This window comes from Periophthalmus magnuspinnatus, chromosome 22 (genome assembly GCF_009829125.3).
Source record: "Periophthalmus magnuspinnatus isolate fPerMag1 chromosome 22, fPerMag1.2.pri, whole genome shotgun sequence".
In the NCBI taxonomy this organism is placed as follows: Eukaryota; Metazoa; Chordata; class Actinopteri; order Gobiiformes; family Gobiidae; genus Periophthalmus; species Periophthalmus magnuspinnatus.
Window position 1 is genome coordinate 13517401 of NC_047147.1, and position 17642 is coordinate 13535042.

A 17642-nucleotide genomic window follows, 5' to 3' on the forward strand; every position below is an offset into this window, starting at 1 on the left:
TGGTCTCAACTGTACATGGAAACTACTGAGGAGTCAGTCAAAGTTGTTGAACCAAACAACTTTCTCATGTACATGATGCATGATGTTGTGATCAGTCCACTCAGTGAAAACCTGTGTTTATTATATGGACTCTTCTTTATATCCTGAGTAGTGTATGCATTATCCTTCACCCATGAGAAAGTACACAAGAGTCTTCAGTGACATGCTGTGTATTATTTTTATAACGTCATGTTTGCATTAGATGTATGCCTCTGTAGGGAGTAACTATTCAAATAACAAACTGGTAATCCTCTGTGAAATATGTTTATATACGTTGTATATAGAACATATCCTGTTCACTTTTGTCTGGATGTGAAAGACGGCTTCATTCCCATTGTATAATCAGTCCAGCGAAAGTGAAGTCACTATTTACGTGATGCAGAGATCCACCTCATGGTAAACAGAGCCAGCTCGGAGGTGGGGCATGTGACTGTATTGACTGCACTCAGCATGTGTGGATGGTTCACTCATTGTTTGCTCTTTGGTACAGTCTGTTTGGACGTATGCATATGTTGCATATGCTGGTGCTTGAGCTGCAGACCAACAAAGTCAAGCAACTCAAACAAATGCCATTTTATCTCAAAATGGCTTCTCACACTTCTCACAGTGTTGTCATGTGTTCTCACAAATACTGTATGTGCACCCACCCAACAACAAGAGCAGTTTACTTCTCATGAAGTGTTTGTTGTTGGAATCTATAACAGAGCATTATTGTGTACAAATATCATACTGTACATGTTGATTTCTGTGATTCAAACTGTAATTCTTACGTTGCAGTGGAACCCCCATCAAACATGAAATTTAAAATTCTAAATGAGAACACAGTGGAAATGACATGGAAAAGACCCTCATCCACAATAGAGGGCTTTAGAATACAAGTCGTATCAGATGCAGGTAAGTCAACAAAAGCAACTACCAATATTGTATGTAAAAAAAAAAAAAAGAAAAAAAAAAGGAAAATAAATGCCATTGTTAATGTTTTTAACATAATGTTTTGTGTTTGATTTTTTTGTCCTTTAGATGAGCCAGTCCGAGATTTTAACCTTGATGCAGATACCACTATAACCTCCCTTACAAACCTGACCCCTGATTTGGATTACTCAGTGTCCATAAACTCCTTTTATGGGTCAGAAGAAAGCATACCAATCTTTGGCCAAGTCACCAGTAAGTCCTCTCCAGTCACCTTTTAAGTACGACACAGTTTATATTGTATTATTTAATGTGGTGACTTTGTGCCTCTTCTTAGTCCAGTCCAGTAACACCAGTGATCGTGCCAAAAAGCCACAGACTGATGCCTTGAGTGAGTATGTTTACTGTCCTGTCAACTCCAATCCATCCCTGTTTCCCATGTAGCTTTCAAATAGGCTTTTTCATTTACCTTTGCCCCCACAACTGTCATCTTCATATTTTTTTCCTATGTGGAATCATTTGCTCAGACCTACATTTTAACTTCTGCCATAGAGTGAGCAGACAGAGCCCAACAGTGAATAGGCCGCATATGGGTTTTGTTAATTAGAACCAGGTTGTGCATCAAGAAAGGGGCTTCAAGCTAGTTACTGTTTTGCGTCATAGAAAAAAGGCAGGAGGCCTGAGTATTGACGTATGGGTCCTGCCACGTATATGTGCGAGTTATGAAATGGTTAAAAGTTGCTTTAAAGAAACTGGCTTTAAATCAGTTTTCCCTTTTAGTTGTTGGTGGTCCATGTGTTTTGAAGGAATATTTAATTTTTATTTTACCCTATCTGTCCGCCTCAAATGGAACTTTTCCTAGTACAGCCAGAGCTTCCAAAAACCTTAAATTATAAGTAAACAAGCAGGTTTTTGGTCTCAAACCTCAAAACCTCTGTAAAACTTTCACTGCTACATCATTGCACGTATGTATACTATATTTTAAGGGAATGAAGATTTAGGTTCATGCTTATAATCCTGGAACATTATTCTTATAGACTGATCTGAAAGCCAAGTTCATGAGTTTAAACCCTTTGGGATTAGGAATCTGAAAAATGAGGTGGAACTTCTGCTAAATGTTTAGTCTGTAAAGCCACAATTAAACGCCTCTGCCTGTCGAAATGACAAAACCAGCCCACTGTTTGGCGCTGGTACATATTTCCTTTGATGTGAGAATGCAGTTTTCAGTCCAAATATCTGTCATAAATTTGATTTTATTTAGACAGACAGATCAAGGAACGGACCAGTAGAAAATGTTTTCCTAACATCAGCATATTTCTTTGTTTGGAAGTCAGTTGGAATAAATCAAAGTCGCAGCTTTTTATACTAAGCATTTATTACAACATCCATCTTTGTCTCCTCAGAGTGCTCTGTCAGTGCCATAGCGGACTTAGTGTTTTTGGTGGATGGTTCCTGGAGTGTGGGTAGGGAGAACTTTCAGCACATTCGTAGTTTTATTGGAGCCCTGGCTGGAGCTTTTGACATCGGAGCAGACAAGACACGCGTCGCTGTGGTCCAGTACAGCACAGACACCCGCACAGAGTTCACCCTGACTCAGTACACCAGAAGAGGGGATTTGCTCCAAGCCATAAGCTCCCTACCATACAAGGGGGGAAACACAATGACAGGTATGCCATTCAACCTCAGCCTACTACCTGGCAACATTTATGGCATTATTTCATGTAGTTTTGTATAATTTTAGATGTGTAATCTGTAATATATGTTTCTATATGTGTATATGATCCATTTGAATCCATCTGTTTTTGATTAGAGTTTCTATAGTTTAGTTCTCATCCCTAAAACACATGATAGTTTGTTAAGTGCTTATTATTTGCCTTTAAATGAACATCTTTCTTTCCTTGGGAAGGTGAGGCCATTGAATACCTGCTCAACAACATTTTCACTGAGGCAGCTGGATCGCGAGATAGCTTCCCTAAAGTAGCCATGATCATAACCGACGGAAAGTCCCAGGACCCAGTGGAGGAGCATGCTAGAAGACTTAGGAACATTGGAGTGGAAATATTTGTCCTAGGTATGTTTTATTATTCTCTGTTCTGTTAGATAGTTCTTCCATTTGAGAGTCATGGAAAAATATGTTATTTTCCTTGAGTTGTTCATTGCTAGGTCAATCTTACCTGAACTGATGTCGCTTTCCAAAATTGTAAAAACAGACTTTTAACGGCATCTGTATCAAAAAAGTTAAAAACACGTGGGTTGTTACTGATGTGTGTGCTATCCAATTCCTTTCATTTTAGGCATCAAAGGAGCAGATGAGGATGAGCTGAGGGAAATGGCTTCCACACCTCACAATAAACATGTGTACAATGTGCCGAACTTCAACCAGATCCAAGACGTGCAGAAGAAAATCATCTCTGAGGTGTGCTCTGGAGTGGATGAGCAGCTCACCGCTCTGGTCAGTGGAGAAGAACGTGAGTGGAAATTATTTGTGTTGCTTTAATCAATGTGGTGTGACAAAAATATGTTGATTAACCCAGTATGAGAAGATTTGATGATGTTAAAATTAATAAAAAATAATAAAATCACCTGTCAAGTCATAGAAAAGTTACATAGGGCACCTTTAAACTGGTCTATTTTCTAAATTATGTTAAACCAACTCCGTAACAACAGGACTAAACTGTGGAACTAACAGCGGTTGCAGTTAAAGCACACTCAAAATGTGATTATCAGATATCTTTGAGTTATAAGACTAAAAATCACATGGCTAACAGCAAAATGGTCACAATAGTATTTTTTTTCTTATTATAGACCCTCTGATCACTCACATCAAATTACGTGGTTTTCATATGATCTAAATAATCTCACGAGCCCAGAATCACAATCACAATCAGATTTTGGTGTGCACATAAACAGTGTGGCCATTGTATCGGCCATAGATCGCTCATAAGTGCTTGTCATGTACTGTCCTTCAATTTTTGGATGAACTCAATTCTCAATTCTATTAACTTCAATTTCCCTCTTAGTTGTTGAGCCACCCACCAACCTGCTGGTGACAGAAATTGCATCCAAATCGATGCGAGTGACCTGGGAGGCATCTCCAGGTGACATAACAGGATACAAGCTCACCCTGATCCCCATGGTGCCGGGGATGAAGCGGCAGGAGCTGTACATCAGCCACACACAGACATCCATCAATGTGCGCGACCTCTCCCCCGAGACCGATTATGAGGTCAGCCTGTTTGCCCTCAAAGGTCTGACCCCCAGCGAACCCGTCATCGCTATGGAGAAGACTCAGCCTGTCAAAGTATCAACCGGCAAGTATATGGGCTACTGATGTTCTCCTATGTCTACTATATACAACTACTTTTAAACATATGTGGGGGCCGTGTTGAGTTTTATTTACATTTTCAACATGCCTTTTGATGAAATACTGTAGCCACTCTACCCTTGTCATAGAGATGCCTGTATATTTATTGGATTCACAAGCTTTAATTTGTAAAGAAAGATTTGTATTTCTTTATATTTTTCTGCTGTTATTGCTTGATAGAACCAACATTTGACAGTTCTCATATGATTTTTTTTTAAATTCTTGTTGCAGAATGTTCTCTTGGAGTGGATGTCCAGGCTGACGTTGTCCTCCTCGTTGATGGCTCGTACAGTATTGGATTACAAAACTTTGCCAAAGTTCGTGCCTTTTTGGAGGTTCTTGTCACGTCTTTTGACATTGGACCAAGCAAAGTGCAGATCAGCTTGGTGCAGTACAGTCGCGACCCTCACACTGAATTTGCCCTCAACACTCACCATGACCTCAGCGCTGTTGTAAAAGCTGTGCGCACCTTCCCTTACCGCGGAGGCTCCACCAACACTGGCAGAGCCATGACCTATGTCAGAGAGAAGATCTTTGTCTCCTCCCGCGGAGCCAGGTCAAACGTTCCGCGCGTCATGGTGCTGATCACGGACGGAAAGTCTTCGGATTCTTTTAAGGATGCTGCCACCAAACTGAGGAATACTGATGTGGAAATTTTTGCCGTGGGTGTTAAGGATGCTGTTCGATCCGAGCTGGAAGCCATTGCAAATCCCCCATCGGACACTCATGTCTACGAAGTGGAGGACTTTGATGCTTTCCAGAGGATTTCCAAAGAGCTGACTCAATCCATCTGTCTGCGTATTGAACAGGAGCTGCTCAACATCATCAAGAAGAGTGAGTAACAGTTGGCTTGTTAAAATAATTCTATATATAGTATTGACCACATTCATAGATTTTTATGTATTTTTATGCTGTATAATGTGCAAAAACTTTGTCCAGATGACTTACTATTTCTACCATATTCATACATTTTCAAATTAATAGAATATTGTGTAATTGTGTGTTGCATTTCTTTCAGATGTTACAACAAAACATTTAACAAGCTCAAAATTACTTATCTCTGTCATTGTTTATTCAGGTCTCCTCCCACCCACTGACTTGCAGTTCTCTGAAATCACCTCCAGAAGTTTCCGTACCACCTGGATAGCCCCGACAACCAACGTACTGTCCTACCTGCTGCGCTTCCGTAAGGCTGAAGACGTGACTGGGGACTATGTTTCTATGGCAGTGCCCAGTGGGACCACCTCGGCCGTTCTGCCCCATCTTACTCCAGTCACTACTTATGAAGTTCTAGTGTTTGCTCAGTATGAAAAAGGAGACAGTATTCCTTTGTCTGGAGAAGAAACAACATTAGAAGGTATGAAGGCTGTCAGTTGGATATACCATCATTCTTTCATAAACCAGTGATAATTTAATCTCTATTTTTCAGAGCAAGGTACTGTTAGAAATATTCAAATCACGGAAGAGACAACCAACAGTTTTAGGGTGTCCTGGGAGGCGGCCCCTGGTCCAGTCATTAGGTACCGTATTGCTTATGTGCCAGTCAGAGGGGACTATGCCTTGCAAAATGCCCAAACCAGTGGACCAGAAACTACTATTGTTCTCCAAGGACTATTCCCTGCTACTACATACCGCGTGGCTGTAGCTGCTGAGTATGCTGGAGGTGTGGGAGAAGAAGTGAAGGAGCAGGGCACAACCAAAGAAGGTAAATGTCATGGAAGCTAGAGCTACAGTATCCCATCATTATAAGAAGGGGTGGGTGGTAAAACAAACAAAAAAAAAAAAGTTAATAAATTTACATCAATAGGCCAGTTGCTGTGGCTCAAATGGGTGGACATAATTTTAAACCAAATTACACGTTACTGATATACTCGTTTTGTTTTAGTGAGAGGTTCCCCTCGAAACCTGCGTGTGTTTGATGAAACTATAAATACTATGAAAGTGGCTTGGGAGGCAGCCCCCGGAAATGTCCTTCAATACCAGATCGCGTACAAACCAGCCGAAGGTGGTGACAGGAGCGAAATATCTGTGAAAGGAGACACTACCCAGGCCATGCTAAGGGACCTCACGCCCTCCACTGAGTACGAGCTGTTTGTTACGGCTGTTTACGCTTCAGGAGCTGGGGATCCTCTACTGGGCACGGGAACCACCTTGGAAGGTAAATTTGACATATTGTTTTGCTTGTGCTTGATGTCTTGTGGTTGCATGTAGGATGTGGCTGTCTTCAAATGTAATTACATCAGCAAGAAGGAAGTTGAGATTTCAATTTGCAGGGGTGGCAGCCTATAGGCTGCGGTTTAAGAGGAAAAGACGGGAATGTGGCAGTTGATGTAATTGTTGGCACTGGCTGTAGGATAGGTTGGCTTTGCCGCCCATGAAGGCAATGTTAAATGGGTGGGGGAGGCTTGTAAACCCAAGAGAGCCAGGAATGGGCTGGAACAGGAGTTGAGAGCCATATGTCTGACTGGTGCATACATCCTACTGCAGATGGTTGGACTGAATGTACTGAAGTGTGCAATTAACAGTTTGTGATTTGGATCATGAGTCTGAATTGAGATTAATAGTTGTTGGCAATGGGAATTTAATTTGATTACACCATACTTTGTACTACTATTTGACTACTTAAGTTATGTAATATTATTTGAATAACCATATTCTACCTGAGTGATGTTATTGTATAGTAAACTGCAAGAGATCTCATAAGTTACTGAACATACTGTGACTTGGTTTCAGTGGTGTTATACTGAAAAGTTTTGTTTTGCTTTTTGTCAGTAAATACCAGAGCCTGCACTGTATAAAGTCTATCAGATACTCACGCACTTGACTCTGTGAAATGAATGGTATTTTACAGATTGACCAAATGTTTTAAACCTGCAGTAGTTTCCACCAGTGCTGTCCCCAAACAGACAGACAAAAAAGGCTCCCTGACAAAGCAGTTTGTTTAGTCGTAACTTTGAAACTGTCATGACTTCAAAATGTCCAAACATTGATCTCATTGTTTTGTTTGAAACTAGCTTTGAGTGACCCTCTCTGGGAAGACTGTGTAGGCCTGGGCTGACGAAGTGGTTTATACAAAGTCATTCATTGTGGCTTAGAGCAAGGCCTGTACAGAAGCGTAGAGGAGGATGAGTTATAACATTCTGACCAAGCTGACCGTCATGGCAAATGCTTAGATAATCACCCCACATCTGGTTATTAGACACAAACATGAAAAATATTTACTTTACTAGGCTGGAACTTTGGCGAACTTTGAAGAAAAATACTGATGTTTCTGTCTGCCCCAGCAGGAACTTTCTGCTCATCTGCCGTCTGGGTGTGGTTCAGACAGGCAGGGGCATGGCTCCGGTCAGTGTCAAAAGACACACCAAGCGAAATAATTGAAATTAATAGCCACACGAATGCATCAATTATATTTCTCAGTTAGTCTGAAATAAATAAATCCTAACATTTCCTTATTATGACAGAGGTGGGCTTTATCTGTTAATCAAGAATTTTTCCCCTAAAGTTGGTTTATTACAATTTTTGATTCAGAAAATAAATATGGCTATTGTATAATAATACAGAATGAACGTAGACAAAAAAACTTTGTAAATAAATCTCGGCTTCAACAACTAATAAATCCTTTCCAGATGTGTGTCTACAACAAACAAACATTCTATTTATTCCTCCAAATTAAGCTCTGATTAAAACCACATGATTTTAGTATTTCTGCTACTCTATTTGCTGTAGTGACTCTCAGTTAAGACAATAATTACAATGTGTGGTCAGTTGTATCACATTCAGATTGAAATTCCTTCTTATCCCTTTTCATTTTGAATAGCCAAGGTCAAAACCGTGTGTCTTATTTCAAACAGAGGACTAAGCTATCGCTAAACAATGGAATACTTAGCCATGTATTTGCCCATATCTTCATTTAAATAGTGGATTCAAGTACTTTTTGTTTATCAGATGTAAGATTATAACTTCTTTGCTTGTGACTATTGATACGGATAATGAATTTCCAAGTATTGTAAGGGAACATTTGCGATACAGATTGTGCAGTACATGTTGAAAGACTTGCTCCCACAATCTCACCTTTGGGATCTTTTCGCCACAGTGCCCTAACAGTGCCAGAAGGTTCTCTCAGGTCTTGATACATGACTTGGAGGTGCAATGAGTGCTGCTTGTGAGCTGGACTTCCTGCAGTGGCCCCTCTGTCTGCAGAAGTCATTATTTTGAGCTCCTTTTTGGCCTTAGTTCACACAAAGCCAAAAAGAGTCATTTAAGTTCATCCTTTTGGATTTTCCGTAGCTAAGATAACCCTTTTGATGGAACAATCCCGGTATTTATAAGTGGTTATTTTATATCCGCACTGCTTGCAAGCTTGGAAATTTTCATTAAGTCGTGGCCATCAATTCATATCTGGCTCTAAAGGTGCAGATCACAGGACTGGCAACTCTGGATATTATTTCTGTTGAGATCATTTTCCAATTCATCTGCAGTGGACAGTTAACTCACGGAGGCTCACCGGCTGACAAGTCCTCTTCCCCTCAGTGCAACTCAAATACTATACAGACTGCTACTGCTGTATTTTATTCTATGTCACTTGGCTTTTATGGTGATGGATGAGCCGTAGAAGGACCACCCAGCCACACCAGTGATTATTCTGTCATTAGCTGCAAGCATTTTGGGTCTTAGAGGTTCTTGAGGTTACATGCAAGGCAAAGCTTGGGCCAACTTCCGTGCTGACTAATAATTATTAAAGCCCACTACTGTTGTTCTACCCTTCACCTATGCACAGGTCTTTGGGGAAAACAAAAAACACAGAGCTAAACGTCACAACATCTGTATTTGCAGCGAGTAGCATGTTTTTTTTCTATTCAGCATTTTCCCCCATATTCTGTGGAAAAGTGTTGCAGAGAAGGGAGCAAGAGATACGTGATTGGTTTTCCAGAGGTCTTTGATTATGAAAGGAAAGTCATGTTGTTCTAAGGGACCTATAGGGATTCCAGTGCAGACAGATGAGTGATTCTTAGTGCTTTATCGCCATCTGCCCACGTCTCAGTTACTTCCTCAACATTCACTCTCTCTATCTGCATTTCAAATCAACACCATGTGTGTGTAGTCTGATATCAAAACCCAACATTTTGGGAGAAAAACTTAAATACCTGTTTTGTTTTCCATGGACTTGTATGTATCCAGTTTAATTAACTCTAACGTAGACTAGTGGTTCTAAAACTGTGGTACATACTCATTTGCTGGTATGCTTTAGTCTATGTACTGGACAAGCCTGGGTCTGTTCTGTAGTAGCAATATTCTTACTTTACTCTCAAATGAAGATAATTTGCCACTTAAGATGTCAGTTGTTGTTTCCCCTTCAGCTTGACATGCATATGTTTTTGTTGCATACATTCACAGTCCATATGTTACACAAAGTTGCTGGCATTTTATTGACAGATTGTATTTTGCGCTCCCTCTCCAGAACTTGGCTCGCCCAGAGACTTGGTGACTTCTGACGTCACAGACACCAGTTTTGCCGTGTCGTGGTCCGCAGCTCCGGGTAGAGTCCGACTGTACCGGGTCACGTGGAAGTCCCTGTATTCAGAGGAGAGCGGAGAGAAGTCAATCCAAGGAAGCCTCACTGAGACTGTTCTGCAAGGACTGACTCCAGAGACACGCTACCAAGTCTCTGTCTACGCCGCATATGGGCATGGAGAGGGCCAGCCACTAGTGGGAGAGGAGACCACAGACAGTATGTTTTAGCTTTAATCAGTGCATGTAGCATTAGTTCAACATGTTCATCCTAGCTGCCTATATTTTATAATTAACACAGAGTAACAGAGGTGTACTTTCTTTAATCATACCATATGGTTTTATACTGGTTCTGAAATGGACCAAACCTTCTACCTTTCTTTTGTCCTGTTTATGTAATATTTTATTATTCAGTATTGATAATTCAAATGACAGTTTTAATGCTAATTTTAGTATTGATTAGTATCCTGACCCTATAGCACATAAACCCTTGTATAATATTTTGCATCAATAATTATTTTGAGGTTAATAAGGGATAAGGGAATAATAAGGGATACCATATTACGGTACCTTTTTCCAGTGACAGTAGTATAAAGATGGCTAATATACCCATTTAGACTAATCTACTTTGGAACTTTTTGTTATCTCCACTATTTAATACAATTCAGAACATGAGACGTTTGTGCCATAGGGCAGCTTGTACTTGTATTCTTTTTTTATTTTCTTTTGCATTGTTTCACTAATGTATTGAGCTTTTAAAACCTAGTACTAATGAGGTAATGCATTTAAAAAAAATTCCAGACAACCATGACCAAACCAACTGTAGCACCAGATGTATCGGATGTAGCACTCAAAAGTAGCCAACTGTGATAATCTTAAAAACAAACATTCCTACTAGCCTAAAACAACAAACCTCTCCTCTTTTTCCAACGCAGTCTCAGCCAATGCCCGAACCATAGTTGTGTCAGAGGAGACAGAGAAAAGCATGAAGGTGACATGGCAACCTGCACCTGGGAATGTGCTCAACTACCGCGTTACCTATAAACCCAAGGCCGGAGGACGCCAGCTGGCAGCCAAAGCTCCTGGTGGCACAACCTCCACTGTACTCCGACGCCTCACCCCCCTCACCACCTACGAAATACAAGTGATCCCAGTCTACCGATCTGGGGAGGGCAAAACAAGGCAGGGCGAAGGAACCACATGTGAGTTAGTCTTATATGTATTTTTCTTTAAATGTAGAATTAACTGAGATATTCCAACTTTTATGCCAACATAAACTTCACTTTGCAACAATAATTATACTCGCTAGTAAAAAAAAATCTATAACTTTTATTGCAGTGTCACCTTACAAAGGCCCCAGAAATCTTCAGACATCAGAACCAACCAGGACCAGTTTCCGTGTAACCTGGGACCATGCCCCAGGAGATGTAAAAGGTTATAAAGTCACTTTCCATCCGCAGGGAGAGGACATTAACTTGGGTGAACTGATGGTTGGGCCCTATGACAACACAGTAGTGCTAGAGGAGTTGAGGTCAGTATTCAGAATGCATTTTAGTAGACATAAGAAGTTATTTTACCATGTTTTAATCAAATTGTTTGTATTTTCTAGAGGTGATACTACCTACACAGTGAATGTATTTGGCATGTTTGAAGGAGGAGAGAGCATGCCTTTAGCTGGAAAGGAAACAACCACAATGTCTGATGGACCAGAGCCTCCTCCATACTCAGGAGGTATACATGTTAAACAAAAGCACAATTCATGATCCACATTGTATTGCAGTATATATATATAAATTTGCAACAAATTGGTTTAGTCCACCTATGATTGCTTTGAAGACAAGGGCCAGTATTGTGTCTCTTAGAAACCACAACACCACAAATTACCAGTCACTTAGCAAACGGCCTACTCGCCTTGTAAAACCTAAGTTTCTCTAAATGCCTTGAGCTCAGCATGATAGTCTTGTAAAACAGATCTAATGGGAATTCCATCTGTCTGACGCACAGTCGCTGTGTCACACAAGAACAGCCAGTGCACATTCAGTCCATGTGAATGATATGCTTGGGGACATAAAATATTAGACTACTTATGAACACAACAGGAGCTAATCGTGAGAAGAGAGAAAAAATGTGTTTTTATACGAGGTCAGGATGACTGTTCTGCTTCTGTTCTCATCCCAGTAAGGCTGCCATTTGAAGAGAAAAAACAAAGGATCATATAACCATTGTTATTTTACTTTTGTCACTTTTACGATGACAGTATGAATAACATAACAAAATCACTTTTTCCATTAAATTCAAGTTTATCTTAAAATCCATTTAAATAATTATTTCCTTTAATCATTGCCATTTAAAGCACTAAAGAAAGGTGTATTTCTTTCACTATTTTCTGTCCCAACCCACATGGTTTTACTTATATTAAAGGATTGGCTGAATAAAAACACCCAAGCATATCATTGAAAATTAGAGATGACTGAATCTCAATCTCGTTTAAAATGTGATTAATCTCACAGTATCAGTGTACACTAAATAAATATAAGAGACAGTGTTGAGGACATTAGTCATAAATTGCATTAGACTCTTCGCACATGCATAGCAGACATAGTTTTGCTACACCTCTTCTGTTGTCTAAGACAGCTTTACTGATTTATTCTGTTGCACTTGTGATTTTTGGCTTTGATCAAAACGTGATAAATCATGTAACCTGTTCTCAGCTGCAGACAGTGGCAGTTAGTACAACATCTGCAGCCCTCTTTTCAGGTGCCGACAATGATGCCTTTCCATGTTTTTGAAAAGAGGATGAAGAATTCTGAAAGTTTTCTTAAAGGTCGATAACAGAGTTGACTTGGAAGTGGAATAACTCATGGATCAACGCATGATCTACTGTCAAGAAGACTTCTATTACTTATGGCTTTTGACAATGTCTCTTGTTTCCCTACATCTGTCTTCTGATTCTCAAATGTTCTCAATCTTTTTTCCTTCCCACATACATAAATTGTCAACATAATTTCTGTTTTGAAAGGCTATGTTACAATTATATTAAACATTTTGGCCAAGTCTGACTGATCTAACCGTGTGCACAGATGTTCAGTGCAGGACCACAGCACAGGCTGACATTGTGCTGTTAGTGGATGGGTCCTGGAGTATTGGACGTCTCAACTTCAAGACCATTCGTGCCTTCATTGCTCGTGCAGTGGGAGTGTTCGACATTGGCCCTGACAGAGTCCAGATTGGTGGGTACAAAATTTGTCTACATAACAACATTGTAAAAAATGTAAGTAATACTAATGCAAGAGTTTTTTATTTGTAAAGGTCTTGCCCAGTACAGCGGTGACCCCAAAACTGAGTGGCATCTGGATGCACACAGGACCCGCGAGTCACTCTTGGAGGCTGTGGCTAACCTTCCCTATAAAGGAGGCAACACCTTAACTGGTCTGTACATAATTACAAGCTAAACATTCCTCTTTCAATTATGTAGACAGCTAATCCTTTCAGTGACTGAGATTTGGTAAGTGCCAAACATACAGTGACTGTTCATCGATATTTCAGGTTTGGCCCTGAACTACATTCTGCAGAACAATTTCAAGGAGAATGTTGGGATGAGACCGAATGCAAGAAAGATTGGAGTGTTGATCACTGACGGCAAGTCCCAAGACGATGTCATTGTCAACTCTCAAAACCTGCGAGATAATGGAATAGAGCTCTACGCTATTGGTAAAAATATTGTTATACTCCTTTACAATTTCACTTGAATTTGTTTCATATTTTGATTACCTTATAATGTGTATGATTTGTAAAGGTGTGAAGAATGCTGATGAGAATGAACTGAGGTCCATTGCCACTGACCCAGATGAGATTCACATGTACAATGTGGCTGACTTCTCCTTCCTGTTGGACATTGTGGACAGCCTCACAGAAAACCTCTGTAACAGTGTCAAGGGACCAGGTAAATTACCAGTGCCACCATTTCACATGAACCATTTTCAAGAAACTAACCAGTATTAATAACTTGATCTTTGATATACTCTTTTTTTCTTATGATTTAAAGGAGGCCCACCTGATGCCCCCACTGACCTGGTGACCTCAGAGGTGACCCACCAGTCGTTCCGTGCCTCTTGGACTGGTCCAGAGGGTCCAGTGGAGAAGTACCGTGTGGAATACATGACACTGTCTGGTCGCCCTCAACAAGTATGAGAATACAGGCAGCTCACACATCAGTGCTTATTGCTTATTATCAATAAAAAAGCTAGCACATCCTATTTTATGAGATTAGTAGCTAAATGGATCCTGACAGTTTTGAAGTCCAGTGGGAAACTCCTTAGTCTAGTCTATTCTCGGCTTATTGTTTAGTTTGGCCTGTTGGTCTGCAGGAGTCTAATTACATCACAAACTGACTCAAGGCAGAGAAACAAAAACATACAGCTCTCACAAGGGAAATAGGAAGTAAAAACTTAATTTCATAGTGATAGCTCTGTTTGCCTAACAAATAGTGAATTTACATGTTTGGCATCTGTTTCTGAATGAAGTCTTTCAGACTCCAGATATTTTCTTTAATAGTAAACCAATTTTTGACTTTTGTAGTAATTTGTGCCTGTGGAATTGGACATGCCACATTTAAAATATATGGAAATGTCAAGCTTACTTACTTACTTCAGTTATTCTTAAAAATACCATAAAATACCACTGACATGCTGCATCTTCTTAGAATAGAATTTAAATGGTCTTTACTGTCATACTAATAACAGTGTGTACTATTGCTTTTAGGTGTTTGTGGATGGCACTGAGACCACAGTGGTACTACAGGGCCTTAACCCTTTGACAGAGTACCTGGTGAATGTCTATGCCATTGTGGGAGAGGAGAGCAGTGACCCTCTGAAAGGAACTGAAACCACATGTAAGTCCCCACCTCATTCAGCCTTTCACTTACTGTAAAAATATTTGCTCTTTGTCGTTACACTCATAAACAGTTGGATGAATGGTAAAGACTGGCCGTGAGAATGTAAACGAACAACTAAATAATGGCTTACTTTGAAATAAACTATGTAAACAGTGACCAAATTGTAAAAACGTTCTGAGCTGTTATTTAATCTTACTAAGTGCTAATTGCATGAGACACAGTGTGGTTCATAGGGATATTTCCATTTTATGTCAGGGGATAGGAAATACTTCAGTCAACTAAAGGTGGTTTTCTGGTGGAGACAAAAAATGCATACTCAGCAGCTTGATTTTCCTTGTAGTGTCCCTGCCTGCTGTGAGAAACATGAACATTTATGATGAGCAGACCACCACCATGCGTGTGCGATGGGAGGAGGCTGAGGGAGCCACTGGCTATATGCTGCTGTACAGTGCCATCAATGCTACAAGGCCCACCACGGAGCTGGAGGTAAGAGTCTATAGTTAGTTTTAAACTGTAACATACGTAGATCATTATTTTACATGTGGTTAATTGTGAATTGCAATATTGGTTTAAAACAGCTTGATAATAGAAACAGGCCCATTGGCTCCTTTTTCAGGGTAGGGAGTATTTGCAACAGTCATATTCAGAGCACTCAAGCCTCAAATACAAGACAATACAGGATTACTCAATTATACATGAAACAATCAAAAATACAACTCTGAATACATTAATGATTAGGGAAAACATTTATAACATGCCAGAAGTTCATAAAAGTCCATTTTACATACTATGTCCCCTTTAACTTCAAATTTACATCCACAGATCAGCAAGCAGTACTAAACACCAGAAGTGAGAAAATAATTTAGTGTTGTGACAGCAGCTGATGAAGCCCAGATGTGTCAAACTGACACATTTAACAAAGGCAGTAGTGTTAGACTCATTATTCACCAGAGGAGGCAACAGGGAAATAACAGGGAAATAAGTAAGTCACAAAGGAGTGGGTTAGCACTGAGCTCACACTGTCCAGGGAATGTCATCATTGGTCCATGAGGTGTGAAATCCATTGTGTCTAAGCAGAGTTCAGCAGATGTGTGGTGAAATTGAAATATTACTCATCCAAATGTCACAAAATGTCACTCACATTTATTTATTGTAGATGAGAGTCGGAGGGGAAATGACAGATGTCCAGCTGGAGCGATTGCTCCCCAACACAGCCTATACTCTGTCCCTGTTTGCTCTGCATGGGGAAGCAGCCAGCGAACCTCTGACCCAGCAAGGAGTGACCTGTATGTATATGACAAATCAAATCTAATCATGCATTTTAAAGCTGCACTTTAACTTTTCTGGAGAAACTGGCCTCCATGGATATTGTTTTTTTCTTGCTCAAAATACCTTGAAAAACATCCATTCATGGATGCATAAATCTACAAATCTATGTCTTTTAGTGCCTCTGCCTCTTGCGGGAGAGCTGAAGGTTCGGGACATTACCCACAGCACGATGAGGCTGATCTGGGATGCTGCCCCTGGTCCTGTCCGCAGATACATGATCACATACAAACCTGAAGAGGGAGATCCTAAGGAAGTATGTATAACTGTACTGCATGTTTGAGTCTTGTCTCAAACTTTTCTGATTAATCATTTTTTCTTAGTAATCCTAGTAATAATGAGCAACCTGGACTGGGTTTTAATTTTTGTGTATAAATCGTTGTTCAGAGTTCTTGACAACATTTGGCCTGCAGATACTTTTAATAAGGGTGAAGAGGACGTGCCGGAACCATTGTAGAATTCCATGGCATTTATAATGTGTTACCAACATTTATAGTCACATCCATGTGTTTTTGATATCAGTTCACTGCAACTAAAGTAAGGATTTGAATAATTGTTTCAGTTTGCCTTGTAAAATTGAATGGGTTCAACAAGCAGTTTACTATGCCAGTTAGCTTCCTGAAGCTGATAATGTTGACATTACATTTGTTTTCTTTTAGCTTGAAGTTGATGGAAGTGTGACTACCAAAGTATTAGAAAATCTGATGTCTCAGACTGAATATGCCCTGTCTGTAACTCCAGTTTATGATGAGGGTATGAGTCCGTCGATGCCAGGAGTGGGTATTACAGGTAAGAATCCAACAACAGTGCTAAGTAACTGAACCAAACAAATTTCCAACGGTTCTTTTAACCCATAGAACCTGTTCCTGCACCAAAGAACCTGCGTTTCTCAGAAGTCACTCAGACCAGCTTCAGGGCGACCTGGGAGCATGGAGCCCCAGATGTGGCTTTGTATCGTATTGGATGGACAAAGAAGGGAGACTCCAACCTCCAATATGTGAGGAAAAGTCCAGTTATTTATTTGATTTATATTAAATCCCAATCGAAGTGTAACGGTATTCCACATCCATTATAGGCAATTCTTAACAACGATGAAACCACCCATGTTCTGGAGAACCTAGAGCCAGACACTCCTTATGATGTGTCTGTTACAGCCATCTACCCTGATGAGTCCGAGAGCGAGGATCTGCTGGGCACTGAGAGAACATGTAAGACTCCTCTTTACTTGGCCTTATGTAATGATTTAACTGTTTTGGCTTATTTGCAAGAATTTCCATATAGGATGTTTGCGAAAGACTGGACCAATGATTACATCCCCCATGTTTAAATTTTTCTATCAAAATGTGTGTATTTTATATTTCTATTTTTGCCTTTGTAGTGCGCAGAGGCGCTGTCCCATGTAAGTATGTGTTTAAAGCAAGAAGATCTGAATTGGAAATAGAAGCATGTTTTATTGTTTTGCCTTGTCATCAGTACTGCGTTTGGACAATCATCATCTCATCATCAGTGCAGCCACTTCGGTGGTTCTGTGTCCGAGCTGACACAGCCTTTTGTCTATGTCCTTGTCATTTATTGCTATTTGTGAATATGTTTTGTCAA

General features: G+C 40.1%; 1 protein-coding gene across 3 annotated transcripts in view; it reads left to right on the forward strand.

Annotated features, from left to right (window-relative positions):
• col12a1a (collagen, type XII, alpha 1a) overlaps positions 1-17642 on the forward strand; it is a 42047-nt gene that overhangs the window by 2982 nt on the left and 21423 nt on the right. For 2 of the 3 annotated variants that reach the window (XM_055230902.1, XM_055230901.1), the window contains exons 3-15: positions 12904-13053; positions 13133-13252; positions 13370-13534; positions 13620-13766; positions 13869-14008; positions 14585-14714; positions 15058-15203; positions 15874-16003; positions 16163-16299; positions 16703-16832; positions 16901-17040; positions 17119-17251; positions 17422-17442. In XM_055230902.1, the coding sequence (XP_055086877.1) occupies positions 12904-13053; positions 13133-13252; positions 13370-13534; positions 13620-13766; positions 13869-14008; positions 14585-14714; positions 15058-15203; positions 15874-16003; positions 16163-16299; positions 16703-16832; positions 16901-17040; positions 17119-17251; positions 17422-17442 (1689 nt within the window). Of the gene's footprint in view, positions 1-816; positions 934-1059; positions 1204-1285; positions 1340-2351; positions 2616-2854; positions 3020-3242; positions 3417-3968; positions 4260-4543; positions 5147-5390; positions 5670-5741; positions 6018-6197; positions 6471-9773; positions 10044-10758; positions 11026-11161; positions 11355-11432; positions 11555-12903; positions 13054-13132; positions 13253-13369; positions 13535-13619; positions 13767-13868; positions 14009-14584; positions 14715-15057; positions 15204-15873; positions 16004-16162; positions 16300-16702; positions 16833-16900; positions 17041-17118; positions 17252-17421; positions 17443-17642 lie in introns of all 3 variants that reach the window. The other variant, XM_055230903.1, reaches the window with a different exon arrangement.